The sequence below is a fragment of the Siphateles boraxobius genome, unplaced genomic scaffold (assembly GCF_051911475.1).
Source record: "Siphateles boraxobius isolate OS27281-9 unplaced genomic scaffold, OSU_SipBor_1 48, whole genome shotgun sequence".
Lineage (NCBI taxonomy): Eukaryota > Metazoa > Chordata > Actinopteri > Cypriniformes > Leuciscidae > Siphateles > Siphateles boraxobius.
In genome coordinates this window covers 8,675,798-8,698,357 of record NW_027509119.1, presented here as the reverse complement: position 1 = coordinate 8,698,357, position 22,560 = coordinate 8,675,798, and the positions used below count along the sequence as shown (strand labels likewise).

Genomic DNA, 22,560 nt, shown 5'->3' with positions numbered 1-22,560 from the left:
CTTCGCCGACCTGGCCGCCCGAGGGGTCTTCGCCGACCTGGCCGCCCGAGGGGCCGCCCTGGCCGCCCGAGGGGTCTTCGCCGCCCTGGCCGCCCGAGGGGTCTTCGCCGCCCTGGCCGCCCGATGGACTTTGCGTCTCGCCCTGGCCGCCCGATGGACTTTGCGTCTCGCCCTGGCCGCCCGATGGACTTTGCGTCTCGCCCTGGCCTCCCGATGAACTGTGCGTTTCGCCCTGGCATCCCGATAGACTTTGTGTTTACCCCTGGATGCCCGATAGATTTTTTGTTTTGCCCCGGTCCCCGGTTAAACCCTCACTCCTTGTTCCTGTCTCCCTTCATGGACCTGGCCCACCTTCCCTCCCCCTGATCCTCCACCGTTCCACCTCCCTCCTGAACCTCTTGTATTATATTGTGTTGTGTTTTCTGTGTTTCTTGTTGTTGTCATGGAGCGTCTGGTAGCCGCTCCGTAGAGGGGGGGTTATGTCACAGTGTTGGGTTTGTGTTCCCCTGATGTCCACTAGATGTCCTCCTTTCCCACGGTGTCCTTCACTTATGAACTACATTTCCCACGATCCTTTGTCTCATCATTGCACTCAGCTGTTTCTTATCACTGATCATTGCACTCAGCCAATTCCCCATTATCATTGTCGATTCCCTGTGTATATAACCCTGTCTGTTTCAGTATGTGTCACGGAGTCCTTGTATTATGTCCCCACACTTCCGTTATTTGTATCATTCTGGTTCTCGTTTGTATTTTATGTTTTGGATTGCCTTATTGGACTTTTGACCCCTGCCTGGATGACTAAGAGTTTGGATTGCCCTTTTATATTAAACTACTGCTTTTGGATTTTCTGCCTCCAGTGTGTGTTCCGTGACAGAGTGTGCATTTGCATAAAATGCCCAAGGGAACTACGATGAATCAAACATCAAATAAAGCAAAATGACTCGGAACAAAAACAGTGAAGTAGTCATTAGGTGCCATGATCGTTACAGCAGCATCTTGGAGAAGTTATTACTTATTATTACTTATTACTTACTAAGTTATTACTTACTACTGGAGAAGTTATTACTATTACCTACGTGTGACGTTATTAACGACAGTCCTATATTGCCGAAACAATGTGTAAAACGACAGAGGAGCGACAATGTTAATAGATTTTCGAGAAACAGTCGTGACTAGTTGGTTAGTTTCTCCAAAGATGCATAATACTATGGTAGTTAATCAGCAAGTTGCGTCATTGTAGGGAAAACACACCCCGAGCGTTACTCAAGACCTCGTAAAAGGGCATAATAGGTCCTCTTTAAGGTCAGTGAACTGCTTTAATGTGGAGATAGGGCCGGTTTTGCCTACACTGCAGGCATCTAATGTCTCCACAAAGACAGTAAAACCTCAAATCACCTACTTTGTGAGAATCAGCAAACTGTACCCACAAGGATACCAGCTTAATAAGCCAAGTTTTTATGAAAATCAAAGATGTAGAAAGATTTATATGATGGTTGGGTCGAGGTTTAGAGAATAGAAAATATAATTCGCTCAGCAGCATAAAAAAAAAGTTATTCTAACAGACTGACAAAGCTACAAACTGATCCTTGATCTGCATGAAACTCAATCTGCACATCCATGCCTCCTTTGCTTCAGGAACTCATGTCAGCATGCCGCCGCCCGATGCTCCGTTCGACCATGGTTACTGTGTTGACACTCACGCTGTATCTCCTAGGTAACGCTTGCCTTCCGAACGGCAGCAGGCTTGGTGTTACGGCACGGCTCAAGAAGCTGTTCCTATGCTCTTCTACCAAAGCACCATCCACCTGTACACAAAGCAAGTCCTCTTTCAACACAAGTCTCCAGTATCTTTCCTCAAACAGCTCTATTTCTATCAGCGTATTGTCCATACTCTTGTGAAAAAGAAGTGCACTTGATTTATTGAATGTGAACTTATAGTGTACTTCATATCCTAAAAGTATATATTTTTGATATTGAAATAAAAGGCCACTTAAGTGTATTTAAAGAGAGCACACTTTAATGAGTTTAACACACTTAAATACATTTTTAAAAAAGTGTACTTTGTAATATTGTCACATTAAAAGTTTTACTTGAAAGTATTTTAAATCATTAAATTTATTGTTTAAATAAGTACACTTATACGTATTATAAATCACATGTAAAGTACTTGTGTATAAGAACTGTGTGTTTTTCAATATCACATTTAATTTATTTGAAATGTACTAAATTACAACTTTATTAAAAATGTGTAATTACAAGTATATTTTCATATACGTACAATTTTCAATAGAAATTACATTAAAGAATAACTCGTAAATGCTTATCAGTACATTCAGCACTACACTCACATAGAAATATGAAATTGCATGTAAAGATGTCCTGTTACATTAATGTAATGTTGAATCTAATGAAAATGTATTGTAATTTAAACTTATATTAAATGCAATTAGCTGAAGAGTGCTTTTTGACACAGTTAAGTAGGCCTATATTCTTTTAAAGTGTAGGCCTATTATTTCCATAATAAGTACTCTTAAAAGCGTACTTCTTTTTCACAAGGGTAGTGTCAGTCCTTTCATGTCTTTTTATTTAACTTTTCTTAACCATTTCATGTTTGACCTCTCTGTATCTCTCACTCTTTTCATTATTTTTATGTAATCCAAAGACATTCTGCCGGTACAGTATACTGGATGTGTTATAACCGCTGAATACCCTCTGCGACATTGTAGAAAATTATAAATATCAATTGTATTGAATTCTTGAAGTAGACTAGCAAATGATGAAATGTCATATTAACTGCTGTTTGTTAAATGCTCTATTTTGTGTTTTTAACTAACACATTTAGATGCCAAAGAATGCTGTTATTGAAATACATATGCATCATGTTATGAAACGGGGCTGTTAGCATGAAGTGGTAATGATGCTACAATTAGTCTGTCACATTTGATTGCTATACACCCAGAGGGTCGCTTCTGGGATGAGAAAATGATGTTTATATATGTCAGTTCTGTTTGCCAAACGGTTGACGAGTCGTCTTCTGTGGATCACAGGGTCATATGTCTGCCATTTGTCTTCCACGCTTCAGGTGTCAAAAGTAATCTCTGTGACTTCCATAGCCACCATCACCTCCCACTGATTAATGTTTTATTGGCTCCTGCTCCACAGTGATTATTTTTAAAGATTATTTAGCCTTTAGGGGTGTAAATAATGTGTAAATCTCAGGCACAGGTCATGCTAGATGATCAGAGCTAGAGAAACGCAATGTCCGAAAGGGGTTCAGGATCCAAGAACGATAGTTATAAAGATAACCATAATGATACAACGTTATTGGACATGTTTTTGCGGTTATTGTTGCATTTACATGGCTTTAACCAGCAGATGTCCTCAGAATGCTATGTTTTGAGTGAAGTTAGTGTAATTGATCTAATAATCGAACAGTGGATTCAAATGACGTAAGTTAGTCAATATAGTGGAATAAAAACAACACCTAGTCTTTTTCACCGCAACTTCAAAGGAAGCAAGACAATACCCAGTTTTTTGGTGGGAATCGCGAAACGATACCCACTTTTACCATTTATTCAGAGGGTATGAACTGTTGTTTTCCATATGCATTTTCTTGAAAAGGGGCTTGACTTGTCAAACGGAGGACGAATTTTCTGGACCTCTGCGATTAACTTCTCTGCAATGTCATCTTCCATTTTGAATGCGCGAGCCCTTAAATTAGAATGGATTCTGATTGGCTCTCAGTGTTTTATCGTTCAACAGCTGGAAAAAATCGTTCCGAAAGTGATCCCAACGCTATTGTTTTTTCTACATTGTTATCGTTATAGCTGTGGTGTGAACTCTGCTATTCTTTAATATTGAAAACTATTTTTAGAATTATATCTTTATCGTCCTTGGTGTGAACGGGCTTAAATATGAGCTGAAAGCTTTTTTAGATTTAGGGCTAATAAGGTTGATACACCAAGACCTGTTAAGATACTATGGACAGATGGAAAATCTTAGAACAGAGCTTGAAACATGCCTTGGATATTTGAGGTTTCAACTTGAACCTCTGAATGAATGGAACATATGTGTGATGCTGCTTTTATACAACAGTTCAACAAGTAAATATTAAGTAATGTACATTTTAGACACAATGGCCCTCATTTAACAAAAGTGCGTACACCAAATTTCCAGCGTACACCCAAAACCACGGTGACTTTGATATTTATCAATATGGACGTTGGCGTACGGCACGCTCAAATCCTACGCCAGGTCAGGAGGTGGTGTACATGTGTACACGCTTTGAGTTAGTGCGGAAATGCGCAGAAAAACAATTCCTAACACCACAAAACGCACTGACAAACTAAAAGATATGAGGAGCTCTTTTCCAAAACGCGATAAACGCCATTTTTAAAAATAAATTTGTATTTTATTTCTATTAATAAACTAGTGTTGTGTCTGCAAAGATGAAATTGATGATCACCATCTCCGTAGTGAACGCGCCTGTAGAGAGAGTAGCCTTTTTCTTTTCGTTTGGAATTGTTTCGTTTAAAGACATTTCAAGCTTTCTTTATAGATATATTTCTCATGTCTGTGAGGTATATACTGAGTTTCGGTTAATTTGTGATGAACTGCGCTCCAGTTCATGTGCAATGCAAGGGACCGCGCCCGCGCCTCCATGTCATGAGTCATGATTATATTGTCTGCTATTTGCTGCTTATTTATTAAATCCAGGCAATTGGTTGATGAAAAAAATATTAAAATTAAGATACAATTTATACAAAACAAAATTCACTTTAAAGAAAGGCTTTCTACAAAACAAAACTTAATTAAGTGGCCAAAATCATGTCTGAGCATGTCTCCCGATATATTGCGCATCCTATCTTAGCCTATGTTCACTTTTCATAATCAACATAGATGGGGAAAAAATAACATTATTATTTTTTAACAAATATGAAACTAAATGCACTTAGTTAATGGCTACAACACGTAGCCTAATAGTAGGCCTGAATATTGTTATGATTACTTTTTTCAAGTTCGGCACGAATTACTATTAGCCTAAATGTGTTACTAAATGATTTGAATGTATTTTTAACATTGTTGTATTTAAGGACTGTATTTGTGTGTTATTTTTAAATTATTTGTTTTATGTGGTGGACAATATTGGAACGTGACATTGGAAATATTTATTTTATTTTTACCATTTAATTTATTTTACTATTTATTTTGTTTGGCTTTTATTTATTTCATGCAGTTGCACTTATTTAATTTATATTAATTTATAGTATGAGTCCCAGATTATATGTTGCATGTTCTCTTCTTGTTGTTTTTGTTGTTGTTTTTTTAGACAAAAAATGGATGGATTTATAGCGTTTAAAAAAAAAACATTTAACTTTGAATTTATCATCAACAATATTGTTGTTTGATTTAATAATAATTTTTCATGATGGTGATGGTCTCGATCTCCAGAGAAGTGTCTCCTCTTTGCCGTCTTCCGTGTGTCCATGGCGTAAAATGAGGGTGTGGGGGAAGCGGATACTTGAATATATAGGGGCGTGTTATTCTAATGACGATCGTTTTCAGCCGCGGCATTTATCAAGGGCAGGTATTGCGTACACTTGGATTTCAAAGGTACGCACAGCTTCATAAATCAGGCGGTGAGAGGAGTGTAAGCATAATCTTACGCCAACATATACGCCCGTTTCTACGCAAGAATGATAAATGAGGGTCAATATATCCTCAGTTACTTAGTGTATTTTTGCTTTGACAAGGAAAATAGTTTCAAAGAAAGCCAACGCATAATGTTGCAAGTATTTGAGCAACATACACTAGTGGTTCTTTGTTCCTAAATTAATCCGTGCTTTTCAATAAATTGGTTGAGTGAATGCTTCAGTGACTCACTCACACAGACATTCACTTGTTTCAGTCATAAATGAATCAGTGTTTTTAAATAAATCGGTTGAAGTGATTCAGTGACTCACAAATAAAGACTGGCTGTAACTGAATATGCATACTTGCCTACTATAGAGTCGGCAAAAAAACATTATGTGTAAAGACTAACATGTCCAAAATTCACAGTATTTATGAAGGTGTGCAAAAAGTAGCACTAGCACTGAGATTTTAAAGTTTGCATCAAACTTTCACACTTTTCTATACCATCAGGCCATGGAAGAGGATTTGTGAATGCCTGTGAAGCCTATGACGAATGTAGAACGTCCAGATCAGTGCCATAGAGAGAAAGAGTTGCGACACTCCCATAGACCGCCATAGGAACTTTGGAATGCGGAAGTAACGCGTGTCGTGAAGCAGCCGATAGTTCCAAACACTGATAGTTCCAGCATTGAACCCCATTCATTTTCAGTGTTTCCGAAGTACGCTCGCTGGTAAATTAATGAAATTACTGTATTTTTTTACTTTTACACACATTAGCCGACCTCTCGTGAATCTAGTCAGTAGTTATATTTTATGTAGCCAGTATTAGTTAAGGTTTATTGGAAGATAATAGGTTAATTGCAGCTATAGCTTACGTGACACTAACATTAGCTAACTTACGGTAACCTGATGTATATAATATATAATATTATTAATAATATATTTATATATATATATATATATATATACATACATACACACACACACAATGAATGTATTTAAATGGGTTAGGGTTATGTGTGTATATATGCATATTTGTCAAAATGTGTGTTTGTATAATACATATAGGCCTACATAAATACAAAGTCTATGATTAGGGTAGGATGCAGGGGTACATTAGCCATACTGAGATGAATCCCGTTAACAGTTATTTAGCTACGTATTTAGGAACATAGTTAATTCACTCATTAACTATCTCTCCGGTTTCATTTTCTGAAGTTAATATTTACCGAACATTGCTGCAAATATAGTCGTTGCTCTCTACGTTATGGGAGCAGTCCATTTCCCTCCTAAATCATTCATTTGTACATGCACAGCGTAATTATTTATATTTTATGTTGGTTGGAATTCTGAACGGACCGCCACTGCAGACCTCTTTGGGTGATCACGAAGGTAGGCTAATGGCTGAATCGGAATTTATAATAAGCAAGATCACGGATCAATAGCCTAATACATCCCAGTTGTGCTAAAATAAATATCATGAGACGTCCATCATCAGATTAGCCGCTATAGCCAGTGCTAATAGCCATGCGAACATTAACACTAAGCTTTTCCCACCAAAAAACCCCTAAAACTTATCTAAGTAATATACAGTATTTCGTTGTCACCCTGCCTCTCCAAATGCAAAACTGACATTAACTAAATGCAATAGTGCAGTAACAGCTGAAAAAGTACTTGGGTGTGTGTTTTATTTTATATTTACCGTTCAATAATGTAATCGCTGCTGTCTGTCCCATAGAAGAACATGAGAGCCAGCGTATGTTTTGGAACTATTGGGGCTTACATGAACCACGTGACAGCCATAGCGGCGACATCAAAGCGTGTCGCAACTCTTTCTCTCTATGGCTCTTGTCCAGATTACATTCATGCTACACTCATTTACACTATATAGTACATACTTTTTAACAGTTGCAAAGTAAGTAAAAAAAAAATACTGACTCAGAGAGTATGCAATTTCGGACATAGTCTGTCACTTTTGAACAGTGTTTTTTGAACAAATCGGTTGAAGTGAATGATTCAGTGACTCACTCATACAGTCACTTGTGGCTTTAGTAGTTAACGATGTAACTATCATTCGTGTCAAAATTGTTTTATAAGTACTAATGTAGAAAAAATATATATTTTGGATCTCATTAAAGGGTTAGTTCGCCCATTTAAGACATGAAGTTGTATGCAATCCTTACCAGCACTATAGTGCATACACACTGACCCACTCTGTTGTCACCTCCCTGGTCAGAGTTCTGGCCGCTGGAAGTTTTTCAAGAAAGTACTCCCGGTTATTTTCCGGGGCCACAAAACTGTGCGTTTTAACCTGAAAAAATGATTTGCATTTCAAAGCTTGATTAATTTACCACACAAAAAACACTCCGGTCAAAATTCATACCTCAGTTTTAATCGGCACTATTTTCTATCCATTTCTATCAATCCGCGCTGCTGTCAACGTCGACAGTGCGCACGTTCCGATCAGCTGTTGATAGCGTGACTCGACAACATGTCTGACTGCGAAACTTCTGATGATGAAACCAATTTTAGCACAATGTCAGACGGATCAGATGTTGAAAGTAATTTTAGCACAACGACAAAGGGATACCTTTATGAACCGGAGTATACAAGATCAAATCAAATGTTATTGATTGCAACACAAAACCTCAATTGTGTGTGTGTTCAATCAAATAGTTTTCTCAGCAAATTGTACCGATATCCCTATATCGTTTTTGTCAGATGTCAGTTTTTATATTAGACATCTTTTCACGTGTTGTATAATGGAATCTAAACATCAGCTTGTTTGCCGTACAGTTTAGACATTGGATCATAAAGTTAGTAAATAGAGCTTACCCTTGATACTGGTAGGCTACAGCAAAACTCTTTAATTTTTCTTTTCCTCCTTGGTTGGGGATGTAATCGTCTTCGCTGTAGTGAGCACTACACACACGAAAATCCTTTATTCTGGATATTTTAGCTCCCGCGCAGAGTAGCCGATGGCAACCAGCTAAAGCTGTCTCATAGTTATATTCGAAACAGGAAAACGATGTAATCTGAACTTTGATCCCGGCACATCCTTGTGGTCACAGCCTGGGAATTTACAAGTTCGCACCATTGTTAATTTAATACTTTTTATGTCGTTGTCAATCGATTGTGTAAATACTATGGAACAGCTGATCGGAACGTGCGCACTGTCGACGTTGACAGCAGCGCGGATTGATAGAAATGGATAGAAAATAGTGCCGATTAAAACTGAGGTATGAATTTTGACCAGCGTGTTTTTTGTGTGGTAAATTAATCAAGCTTTGAAACGCAAATCATTTTTTCAGGTTAAAACGCACAGTTTTGTGGCCCCGGAAAATAACCGGGAGTACTTTCTTGAAAAACTTCCAGCGGCCAGAACTCTGACCAGGGAGGTGACAACAGAGTGGGTCAGTGTGTATGCACTATAGTGCTGGTAAGGATTGCATACAACTTCATGTCTTAAATGGGCGAACTAACCCTTTAAATGTTGTACATCTAATATCCCCTGTGAAATATAAAGTCATCAGTTGTTTTGTCATTATTTGGTACACTAATTATTAATTAAGATAAATGTGATTAATGCTGTTAAGATGAGTAGTTGAATCATAACCCGGATGTTTTGTGTTTCTTTACAGATAGTGTTGAGGATGAACTGGAGCTCTCTGCTGTACGACATCGACCTGAAGCTTTGGAGCTGCTGGAGGCTCAAACACGTTTCTCACGCAAAGAGCTTCAAATCCTCTACCGGGGCTTCAAGAATGTGAGTCAATGCTTCTAACTACATATCTGATATTAAAATAAAAAGTTTGATTTCTATTTATTCTTTTCTTATTTTGAATTAGATCGCATTTAGTTAAAAGTTTTTCCTTTTGAATGTTGGTTTGATGTGGAACATGCCAAACTTGGCAGAAAATCTGTCACGCTTGCTACAATAATCAGGTCAGGAAAGGTCTCTAGAGTGTCCCTGAGGCATAAATGTCCTTTGTTACCTCTGGTGCACAATGTAATGAGACAACACCGAATTAACTTGACCCAAATTGTCAGGTGACAGAGCATGAGAGTGGCACAATGGTCCTTTATTATCAGACTCTCAAGGGGGGGAATCATAATTCTTCCTTAAGACCACACACATGCCGCTGACAGGTGATGACTACACGGTTTTGCTAGCACCCTGTCTTGAAGTTATAGTGATGGCCACTTTCTAAACACTGCTTTGTGAAGCTTTAAAACCTTTGCGAATTGATTTTTTTCTAACCAGTTATTCAGGGCAAAATCACATGATTTCAGTAAATGAGGCTTCGCTATATCATAACTGTTTCGAAATGTTTCAAAATTTCAATAGTTCGCCACTAGCGGGCAATGATCTCTTCTATATCAGTGGTTTTTTTAACCCCGGTCCTGATTAGTCTCGCGTACCCAGACCTTCAGACTGACAGCAGAAGGTCTGGACTCCATAGCAGCTTTCATTGGCCAAGGGCCGCCCAGAGGCCATCTGACTGACATGTAAAGCAACCAATCACTGTTCGTTTTGTTCCGCGTTATGTTTAGAGGTGTGAACATGTAACGTCGATGTCCCTAAAATAACAGATCAGTGTGTAAAACTTTTTGAAGTATTTTAAAGAGTCTATGCGGCGAACTTTACAGAATTGACATACATTTTTAAATCCAGTGTTTAGTTGCCCCTGATAAGCTCGCATTGTCAGTTGTAAACACGACAGCCTTCTTTTTCCATGAGGAGGTTTGGCGTCACGGCATCTTTGATGCCTCCTGCGATTTAAAGGGCGCTTAGTGAAGCGATGCTATTCTGATGCTTATTGGTTCTCTTCTTTGAATTTGCAGCGCACCAAGTCCGCCAATTTCATCAATCCACATTGCCGCTGAAAGGGTTTAAATTTACAAATCTTTTCATCCAGAAATCAGAAGTTGCCAGTGAGAATGAATCTAGAATCTATTCTTGCTTCTGTTAGAGAGAAATCAATATTAGGCTAACTTGAAATCTGTAACCCATTACATTTCTTTAACCTTCCCAACACTATTCATTTTTCCAATGTTGTGTCCTGTATTGTAAATGTTAAACCTCTTTGCTTTTTTTTTTTATTATTTCACGTTTAATATCACCTGACATTTCCACTTCACATTTTTTCCTTGTTTGATTTTTGACTGTGAAGCACTAAAATCCTTCAAAATAGATTTAATTAGTAAATCATTGTCAAGGGTCCTGTTCCAAATGCCGCCCCAAGGCCTCACGTTATTCCTCTGACTCCACACTTTGATGATGTAATTGTAGAGCTGAACAAAAGGGCATATCAGGGGCACATGAGCTCCTTCTGAAACATAAATTGTCCACCCTACAGTCTCGTGAAGTTCACAGACACACGCATGCAACAGCTACTGCAAGTCTGCAACTCCTCAAGTGTGTCATGTGGGACAGGCCTGGTTCACTACAGCTTGTTATTCTTCTGTTGATGCGTTGCTTTGTTGGTCCATGCTGGTTTCGCTAACATCCTGATTACAGAGGAAGTAAATAATAATTGGCACTTGTTTCCATGTTAACAGCCTTTTGAAAAGTTATAGTCAGACCCTTGCCATTAGAAATCATTTTCTCTTCGTCTATTAACATCTTTTTCTGTATTCGAAAGTATGCCAGTGTTAGTCAAAGAGAAAGGGGTTCATGCTTTGTTTTGTTTTTATTGGAAACAGACGGACAGCACTGCTTTTTATTACTGATCCTTAGTTCTCACTATTACTGCTACTTTTGTTCATACTAGACAAATAAATATTAAACACTGATTGAGAGCATGTTCAGTTAAACTTTTGGGGAGAATCATTGTGTTGACTAAAACCCTACTGTTTAACTTGCTATACACAAATTATTGGTATCTTTGCTAATAATGTTGCACAATTAGGTAAAAAGTATTTGTTAAAGAACTGGCAGAAATCATCCATTCATATACTGTGGTTCGAAAGTTTGGGGTCAGTAAGATTTCTATATATACACTACCAGTCAAAAGTTTTTGATCGGTAAGATTTTGATTGTTTTTAAAAGAAGTCTCTTCTGCTCCCCAAGGCTGAATTTATTTGATTAAAAATACACAAAACAGTAATATTGTGAAATATTTTTACAATTTAAAAAGTCTGTTTTCTTTGTGAATAAAGTGTAATTTATTCCTGTGATCAAAGCTGAATTTTCAGCATCATTACTCCAGTCTTCAGTGGCACATGATCATTCTAATATGATGTTTTGATGTTCAAACATTTCTCATTATTATCAATGTTGAAAACAAACAGTTAGTGGGAAAATTTTATTTTATTTTTGGGGGGAAAGAAATAAAAGAAATCAATACTTTTATTCATCAATGATGAATTAAATTGATCAAAAGTTATAGCATTTATAATGTTACAAAAGATTCTATTTCAAATAAATTCTGTTCTTTTGAACTTTCTATTCATCAAAGAATCCTGAAGAAAAATTGTGCACAACTGTTTTCAACATGGATAATGATTAATGTTTTTAGAGCATCAAATCCGCATATTACAATGATTTCTGAAGAACCATGGATCACAGGCATAAATTACATTTTAAAATATATAAAAATAGAAAACAGTCATTTTATATTGTCATAATATTTAATAGTTTGTTTGTTTGTTTGTTTTTTTATCAAATAAATGCAGCCAGGAGAAGAGACTTATTTTAAAAACATAAAAAATCTTACCGATCCAAAACTTTTGACTGGCATTGTATATATTATATATATATATACAAATTAATACTTTTACATGCAATAAATTATCACAAGTGATGGTAAAGATATGAATAATGTTACAAAAGATTTATATTTTAATTAAATATGTTCTTTTGAAATCTCCATTCATTAAATAATCCTGAAAAAAATGTGTCATGCTTTCCACAAAAATATTAAGCAGCATTTTCAACATTGATAATATTAGGAAATGTTTCCTGAGCAGCAAATCAGCATATGTGAATGATTTCTGTAGGATCATGTGACACTGAAGACTGGAGTAATGATGCTGAGAATTCAGCTTTGATCACAGGTATAAATTACATTTTGAAAATATATTCAAATAGAAAACGGTTCTTTTAAATTGTAATTATAATTTATTATAAATAATAATTTATAATTATAATAGTAATACTAATATTTCACAGTATTACTGTACATTATAAAATCCTACCAACCACAAACTGTGCAGATCTTAACGCTTTAAATGGAAAGTTATGTCAATATCTACCAATCCTCATGTTTACAGATGAACACAAAAGGAAATATCAAAATGTCAGATCTGCTCTTTTCCATACAAGGAAGTACAAGAAATTCATGGTGATCACTGGCTGTCAAGGTCAGTTGTTCACAATATATATATATATATATATATATATATATATATATTTTTTTTTTTTTTTTTTTTTATTAAGTTAAATAATTAAATAAATAAATAAATAAATACAAATTTAAAAAATGCTGAGACAGTTTGGGAGAATTTCACCTTGTAGATCATGCAAAATTATATTTTCATAGTGGATTTTACAGATGAGGAGATGGTGGTCATACTTTTTTCTTACTTACACTGTACAAGTGATCAGGATCTAAATTAAACTTGATTAGCTGCAAATAAGCTGTAGTATATTTTACTACTCGCAAAGTATTTCACAATCTTCTCGCCTCCATTCAGACTCTTCCTGTGTGTTATTCCAGTGTATTATCCTGTGACTCCAATGAATTAGTGGTAAACTGAAACCCAAATATGCCAGATAACCTGTCTCTGATCCTCTATGTGCAGTCAGTGAGTGAACATGGTTCAGTAAGCTGAAAAAATCTTTTAATTACTGCCTGTGTATCTTAACGGTGTTAATGAACCTTGCATTGCTCCTGGAGTTTTGATAATGTTGAGAAGACTTTGGCAGTGATGGTTTCTGATGAGAGCGGCGTGTCTCTTAAAAGGTAATTACACGGGGTCTCTCTCACGCTGCGTGCACAAGAGACAGTGGATGACAGCAACACAAAACAATCCCTTTTAATTAACCAGAGCTCACTGTAACAACATAGAACTTTCTCAGACACAGCCTTTTATGTCAAAGATTTCTTCTTGTAGGACTTCTTTCATGTACCAGAGCCCAAGGTAATTGGTGGTGCAGAGGACACATTTCTTACTATTCTTGTTATTAAAAATCCGGATGCAGAATGTTGGGTAAAACATGCATATTGTGACAATATACTGTTCGCATTAAGTTTAATTTTGGTCAATCTAGCCCCGTCACAAATAAAATAAAATTAAACAAAATCAGATCTTCAACATTTTAAAGGAATTTTGTGTCAATATTTACTCACCTTTATGTTTTCCATAGTAATGCCAAAGGAGATATCAAAATGTTAATCTGTTCTTTACATTAAAGAAAATGTGCAATATTCATTGTGATCACTATAGCTGTCACGTTCAATTGTTTAAATAAAATAAAATAAGATGGCCATTCAAATCAAAGAATGTGGGGTTTACTTATTAGGTATATAATTAAGAGTAAATGTCTGTATATTTTTAAGTACCCCTATTAGGCTATTTTTTTGGAGGTCTCCTACATTAGATTTACATGCATCAAAGTTCAAAAATCATGTTAATTTTCTCATAATATTGCACATCACCTCATCACTCAAAGAGTCTGAAAACGGTTTGTTTAAAGATTCAGCCTCTCCAAACCCCTCTTTTCTGTGAGCCTACTCTGCTCTGATTGGTCAGCTGGCCCAGTCTGTTGTGATTGATCTACTCTGCTCTGATTGGTCAGCTGGCTCAGTCTGTTGTGATTGATCTACTCTGCTCTGATTGGTCAGCTGGCCCAGTCTGTTGTGATTGATCTACTCTGCTCTGATTGGTCAGCTGACCCAGTCTGTTGTGATTGATCTACTCTGCTCTGATTGGTCAGCTGGCCCAGTCTGTTCTGATTGATCTACTCTGCTCTGATTGGTCAGCTGGCCCAGTCTGTTGTGATTGATCTACTCTGCTCTGATTGGTCAGCTTGCCCAGTCTGTTGTGATTGATCTACACTGCTCTGATTGGTCAGCTGGCCCAGTCTGTTCTGATTGATCTACTCTGCTCTGATTGGTCAGCTGACCCAGTCTGTTGTATTTAATCTACTCTGCTCTGATTGGTCAGCTGGCCCAGTATGTTGTATTTAATCTACTCTGCTCTGATTGGTCAGCTAGCCCAGTCTGTTGTGATTGGTCTACCGCTTGCAGTGCATGTCAGAAACAAAACGCCTATTTAGGGTTGTTCGATTCCCCAGTTTTTCGAAGTTGACTCTGACTCCCGACTCCGAGTGTAGGAGTCGATGGAATGTCAACAACACAAGCCAAACTCTTCCTGTCTCAGCTAACTACAGTGTTTGAGGGTCAAAGTAGACATTGTCCGTGGGCAGCCAATGAAGACCATAGGCTGGCCTTATGCAAATTAGTTACATTGTCATGTGGGTATATAACAGGAAATGAGACTGGAATTTCAGAAACGATTCTTTCTTTTAGGAGAAAATGGCTGCTTCACTACTATAGTAGGGCGAAATTCAGTATGTGACAAAAGAAGTATGTTCAGAATTTACAGTACTCATAAAAGAGTAGGCAAAAGGTACCCTACTACATCCAGCATGAATCTGAATTCTGCATACGATGGACACTTTACAATCCTATAAATGGTAATGAAAAAGACCATTACACCCTCCTCTAAAAATATAATAAGTTCAAAGACATGTTTATGGCCTTGTGGTAGATGTCTTTTAGAAAGAAAACTAACCTGACAATAAGTTTTGTGTAATAGTATTATACTGGTATAAAGTCCATCTCTTTAAAAATTTTGTAACAAAATGATGAAGCTTATCATCTATAGCCTATTTATGTCCTAAATGTAAGTCTCAAGGGAAGATGAGGATGAACTGAATGTGTTTGTCAACTGAGTTAGTTGTCAACTGAGTTATTGATTTGTTCCAGAAAAATTGATAAATACAGTTTTTTTAGGTCCTAAACACTTATTTTAAGATCACACAGAAGAGATTACGTTGGCTTAATCACTGTACTCGGATGAAATACTCAAAGGGACAGTGGAAGTTCATCACGAGGTCAAGCTTTCACAAAGTCTTGTATATTAAAGATACATACAATGTTTCTGTACAGTAAATCCATCTAAGCATGAGTGAATCCTTTTAACCGAGCCAGCATATTCAAATGGTTTTCTGAAAGTGTAACAGACAGTTCTACAACCTCTTTTGTTGAAGAATGATCAAAGAACAAATCCCTCCTGTACTGTGCTTGTATCAAAAACTGTACGATTTTCCCAGCTCAGCACACACCACCTCTCAGTCCTCCTCCTCTAGTTGCTCAATACACCGCAAAGGGAATACTGTAATGAGATTTCATATCTGGCTCTGAATGCCCGAAGCTGGTTTCTGATTATTTGATTTTCATGTTATTTTATTGCTGAGAGTTTTGCCATGTTCTGTTACATGTGCACACTTTATAAACTTCAATGAGTTTGCCCTTTTGACGGACTCTTATTCAGCTCCAAACATTACAATTACTTCCATTGTGAAGTCCTTAAAGGGATAGTTCACCCTAAAATGTAAATTAAGTCATCATTTACTCACCCTAGTGTTGTGCTAATACTGTATGCCCTTCTTTCTTAGGAGCATTTTTTTTAAATGTACCGATCGCACTCATACATGCACTCACCTAAAGGATTATTAGGAACACCCGTTTAATTTCTCATTAATGCAATTATCTAATCAACCAATCACATGGAAGATGCTTCAATGCATTTAGGGGTGTGGTCCTGGTCAAGACAATCTCCTGGTACAACTCATCTCCACTACAAATAGGTAAAAGAGGCTACAATTTGCAAGAGCTCGGCAAAATTGGACAGTTGAAGACCGGAATAATGTTGCCTGGTCTGATGAGTCTCGATTTCTGTTGAGACATTCAGATGATAGAGTCAGAATTTGGTGTAAACAGAATGAGAACATGGATCCGTCATGCCTTGTTACCACTGTGCAGGCTGGTGGTGCTGGTGTAATGGTGTGGGGGATGTTTTCTTTGCACACTTTAGGCCCATTAGTGCCAATTGGGCATCGTTTAAATGCCACGGCCTGCCTAAGCATTGTTTCTGACAATGTCCATCCCTTTATTGCCACCATGTACCCATCCTCTGATGGCTACTTCCAGCAGGATAATGCACCATGTCACAAAGCTTGAAACATTTCAAATTGGTTTCTTGAACATGACAATGAGTTCACTGTACTAAAATGGCCCCCACAGTCACCAGATCTCAACCCAATAGAGCATCTTTGGGATGTGGTGGAACGGGAGCTTCATGCCCTGGACGTGCATCCCACAAATCTCCATCAACTGCAAGATGCTATCCTATCAATATGGGCCAACATTTCTAAAGAATGCTTTCAGCACCTTGTTGAATCAATGCCATGTAGAATTAAGGCAGTTCTGAAGGCGAAAGGAGGTCAAACACAGTATTAGTATGGTGTTCCCTAATAATCCTTTAGGAGAGTGTATAATGGCAGGGAATAGCAACCAGCATAAAGATTTTTTCAAATGTAACTGGAACTACTCAACCCTCTCCGTGCAGGATGAACGCACTAACAAGGATGCTAAAGAGAGAATAGTCTCTAGCGTTAATCGCTAGTGATGCCAGCGGAGTGAGTTTTACACTCACAGGTCTAGTTTCCGTTACACAAAAGTAATCACAGAATGATCCAATGCAACACATGACGGTCTTGTATTCCAAGTGTTCTGGTGGTATACAGGGTTTGGTGAAAAATTAACTTAAAATTAAATGTATTATTTAATTCGCTGGACAACATGCCACAGTCCTCTCTGTCTTGCCTAGAAAAAGCACACTAGCTGTGAGAAATCGGACAAAAACGCTACATGAAATGCATGCCTATAGAAATCCCAAAAAAGTATCTGTGTACTTTCACTGAGGCCCTGTTTACATCTGGTATTAAGATGCGTTTTGGTCGATCGAATCGCAGGTAGACGAGGGAGACACATTCTCGTTTACACCTGGTGTTTTAATCCGTCTCTTTTGTCCACTTTCAACCACTTTATTTCTTCGAGGGGAGGGTCTATTGGCGGGTAAATGTACAGGCTTTTTCAGATCTTTCGATCAAGTGGACAAAAAATGTTGACAAATGTGAATGAGAACTTCTTGCGATGACAAACACAACAGATATATTCACCTCAGAGAAGAAAGTACATGAGTTGTATTTCATGTGTTGTTCATCTTGATTTCTCAAAGCTTTTGTGCTTTTTCTGGGCGAGATGGAGTGAATTGTGGCACGTCATGCAGCTGTGCAGAGAAGACCAACGGGCAAGGTCAAGAATTTCATTAAATAATACATTAAATTTCAGTTTGTTTTTCATCAAACCCTATTGTGTACCCAAACCCTATTGTGTTTTCCAAACGATTGTAATTACATTGGCAGATTCGGCACATTTGGTCAGTGGTAGTTCCGACTTCAGTAATATTTTATGGTGTTACAATGGTGAAATTACAAACAAGAAATACACATTCTGAAACATGGAATTAATAACATGTCATTTTATTAATATTAAATTGTCCCTCTTCCATTTTCACCTCAAAATTCTGGGTAGGCTGTGCCTCCCTTGCCTCCCCTGATGAGCTGCCACTACCATTTGCTCTTTGAATGCATTTTTTCCCAAAGATAGTTTCTATCATTTTAGATAATTCTTATCATGGTGATGTATGTTCAAGCAAGCGTTTATTTTTCAAATAACTTTGGTTTTAGTTAGTTATTTGATGCTATAAATAGGTTTAACGTCATGATTGACAGCTGTGCTTGCACTTGAGTCTTTGGGGGCGGGACCTTGATCCCGCAGCTTCGACCCATGATCGCCACTACGCTGACTCGGACTCCAAATGACGTAAACGGCCATTTCTGAGAAATATTGGCTTCACTTTTTGACAGTGAAAGGAAGTGGAGACGCTCGTCCATCTTTTTTTTACAGTCTATGGTAAACCTGGAAATATCAGGCAAGGAAATGAAAAGCACCGTTTTCAAACTGTGCTTTTCATTTCTTTGAGAAAAACAGGGAAATTAATAACATCTTACAAGAGAAAGAAAGGTTTTGTAGTGTGAGTGCAATCTATATATATAAACTCAAATGAAATAGACGATTTAGATTATTTAGTAACTTGTGATCATAGAAAATAACTGAAATCTCTCTTTATTGTGGATTAAGGACATCTGAGCAATTTTCCGCAATTACCTTGCTTGAAATAGTTATACTTTAAAAGCGGATTTCATAATTGCTGCAATTCCCAAACCATTTGTGATAAAGCAACAGCAATCATCTTGAAAAAATCTACTTCCTGGGGTCCAAATAACACAGTTCCAGACATTTTAAAGTTGGTTAGTGCCTTTGGATTGATCATTTGTTAAGATCCTTCATATGACGTGTGAATCGTGTGTTTATCACTGCAGGAGTGCAGTATTGATAGAATGTTTAAACAATGCCATCAATGAAACTACAAAATATGTTTGTAAAGGACAAAATATATAGGACACAAGTTACAGGCATAAAAGCCCAGTTAAAACAGCTGATGATGGTCAAAATAAGAATAAATGGACATAAACAACAGATTTGACTTTGTTTTCTAATGTGTGAGATGTTTTGTATTTATCATCATATAAATGCACAGCTTGTCAGCAAAAATGACACCTCTATTACTCACTTTAAATTGCAACAGGCAGGATGAATACATGACGTCAAATTGAATATTAAAGCTACTTTGCTGCTACACTTTCTTTGCTACTTTACTCATCTGTTTCTCCTTATAAAGCTAAATGTTATAGATGTCAGAATCCAGTATTGTGCTTTTCATAAACTAGTTAAAAGAACATTAGTGTTCTCAGTTCTTTTGGTATAAACATGTGAATTAAAACAATACATCTAACTATTCAAATTAGAAAGCCGTGGCATCTTCTTCGAGACAAAGACATTCCTTTTATATTGCTTTCATGTCTGCATTTAAGGGAGATGTATTGTTAAAAAAGTGATTTCACTTTGTTTCAGCTGGTTTATCATATCAAGGGAAGCACATGAGTAATGCTGTAACTGGCTAATATAGGTTTGCTAAATACAGGTCTATAAAGTTCAGTCTGTAATCGCTTTAACTGTCAGACTATCACTTGTTTATGACATTTGAATAACAACACTAATGTACATCTGTTATATCTACTGCAATCTCGAAAATAATAAAATATGTTTTTGGCTTCAGTAAACATCTTGGATAACAGCCATCGCAATTCCCTTAAGAAGAATAATAAAGAAACTGCATTGCTGATGTTCTGATGCGCCAGCCATCCTCTCATAATGCATGTTCAGTGCATTCTCAGGCTTGAAAGGATCATAAACGTGTTACTTAACTAAAACATGTGGGACCGTTTCATCAGACAAGTTTGACAGCTTAAACTATTGGTTGGTCATCTTCTTGAAGAGGTCGATCTCATTTTCAGAGCATCGTTTTTTAGTGCAAGTCATCAACTAAAATCAAATGCAAATTCAAGCACTAAGCATCTCACAATTTATTAGTGATGCAACGTGCAAACTTCAATGTTGAATGCTAGACAAATCGTATATGAGGTTTATCATTATCTAATGATAAGTGATATTACAGAGTGGAAAAATTTCAAGATTGACAAGCATTTGCTATCTCTCTGAGCTCATTTATTCGAAATGGAGAGTCATAATATGATATGTTCAATGCAGCAAATGCACTTTCACTCTCATTTTCGTTTATGATGCACATTAGAATGCATCACAATGGCGAGAATGGACAATGGATATTGTGTTTATTGCTTAGGAATGATGTCATTTCATATTTGGATTTGTATGCGCATAATGGTTCTCTTGCTGAAATCCCTCCACAATATCATCTCAATAAGATTGTAATGTAAATGCCTGAATCTGTGTTTGCAGGAATGTCCCAGTGGTGTGGTCAATGAAGACACATTTAAGGAAATTTACTCTCAGTTCTTTCCACAGGGAGGTGAGTGTGTTTATAGTCATATATTCTCTAGTACCATTTCCTTTACAGCTACGCCACATACAGAATAGTGTGATTTTTAATATAACCTGATCTGACCTTTTATTCTATTTTGTTGGTGTAACCTGGAGTACTCTCAACAATATTTGGTGTAGGATTTACTTTAAAACAATTATTTTCTTAAAGATTGCGGGTACGTTTCACAAATAATTAAAGTTACACATTTAATTAAACTCTTAGAAATACTTGTGAGTTTAACTGTTTTAATGCACACCTTCCAGCCAATCATAATCGAGTATTCAGACAGAACATGGTATAAAACCGTTTAATGCACATGTAGTTCCAGTCAGTTTAATAACCGTTCTATATTAATGCACTCGCACACAGAGATCGGAGATTTAGCTGCGCGCACACAGAAACATTCAGGAGCACAGAAATTTCTCAGCGCTGCCCCGCGACTATAAATATCTTCGCTACTGAAACGCTATATTATATTTCTTAGCAGAGAGGGGGTAATATAGCTGTTTTTGAACCTCACAGCTTCTCTATTAGTAGAAAGATGCTGCACAGACGCAGGTAATTCACACACACATCTCTCTCTCACTCTCTCTATCGATAATTAATTCACATAAATGTTGTATTTCATTCATTCAAATAAATGTATTTTTACTGCACTACTTAATTGCTGTGTCTGATTCAAAGCGAGCAGAATGCTAGATCTAACAAGATGTAACTGACAAAAATAACCGTTATTTGTACACTTCCGGTCTAATATTGTGCTGCAAACATCAGTAACAGCTTTAACTTGTCAGTGCTTGCAAATGACCATGATGGCTAACTGTGCAATAAACTATTTGAATGCACCGTGCTTCATGTCAAGCAGTTTTTTGCCTCAACGTTGTGCATTAAAATCATTTAATGCATACTCTAGCTGTGGATTATTCTTTAAATAATATATTATCTGGTTTTGTTATTGATAGTGTAAGGTGGATGATGTTTAACCTAGAAACTGTAAAACATAAAATAGAAATCAAACATGAACTTATATGACTAAAAAGCCCCAGATGGGAGTTTCTCCTCTTCATTTCAGGAGTCCACCACACACACACACACACCACTGATCTGTTTGGAAGTCTCTCAGAGGAAATGCTGATTCTCTTCTCTTTCGAGTCACATGATTTGTGCCACTGCACAGTCAAAGGAGTAGTTTTATAATTATAGGTTTGAGCTTCTCTACATCATTTGTCAGGGTTTGTGACAAATCTCTCTCACGTGACTCTACTCATTTCCTGCTCATTCACATACACACGCTATTTTTATTATTTATTATTAATATAATGGATCATAGCTTGTGCAAGCTTATGCATCCCCTTGGTTGTTGAACATAATTAGCTGTGCAATGAGTTAATGACATTGCTGTGACTGAAGCTGAGCAGTTTCCGGTTTTATTTTTCAGATGCATCAACGTATGCACATTTTCTGTTCGATGCATTCGACACCGACCACAATGGCTCTGTCAGTTTTGAGGTAAGTAATAATACTAATGGAGCATTCTGACTGAATGCGATCTCTCTTGCAGGCATGGCATTAATAGTAAACCTAATAATACTGCATAGTATTATATTTTATAATACGTACAAAGTACCTAAATACTCGTTCCCCTATTGATTTTAATCTAAAAACCTGAAAAATAAAACCTCAGTGGCATGTTATGCACCAACTACCCATACACACAATTGGAGCTATTACAGAAATAAATGATTTGTTCAAGTTGACCGCTGTTGCATCAATGTCTTGACTGACAACATAGTGAGCAATTTGTATCTTACTTAGACATTA

The 22,560-nt window shown here is 37.0% G+C and overlaps 1 protein-coding gene across 7 annotated transcripts in view; it reads left to right on the top strand.

Annotated features, from left to right (window-relative positions):
- kcnip4a (potassium voltage-gated channel interacting protein 4a) overlaps positions 1 to 22,560 on the top strand; it is a 240,879-nt gene that overhangs the window by 209,562 nt on the left and 8,757 nt on the right. For 6 of the 7 annotated variants that reach the window (XM_077201934.1, XM_077201932.1, XM_077201933.1 and 3 more), the window contains 3 exons: positions 9,279 to 9,403; positions 20,655 to 20,724; positions 22,178 to 22,248. In XM_077201934.1, coding sequence (XP_077058049.1) covers positions 9,279 to 9,403; positions 20,655 to 20,724; positions 22,178 to 22,248 — 266 coding nt within the window. Of the gene's footprint in view, positions 1 to 1,717; positions 1,820 to 9,278; positions 9,404 to 20,654; positions 20,725 to 22,177; positions 22,249 to 22,560 lie in introns of all 7 variants that reach the window. The other variant, XM_077201931.1, reaches the window with a different exon arrangement.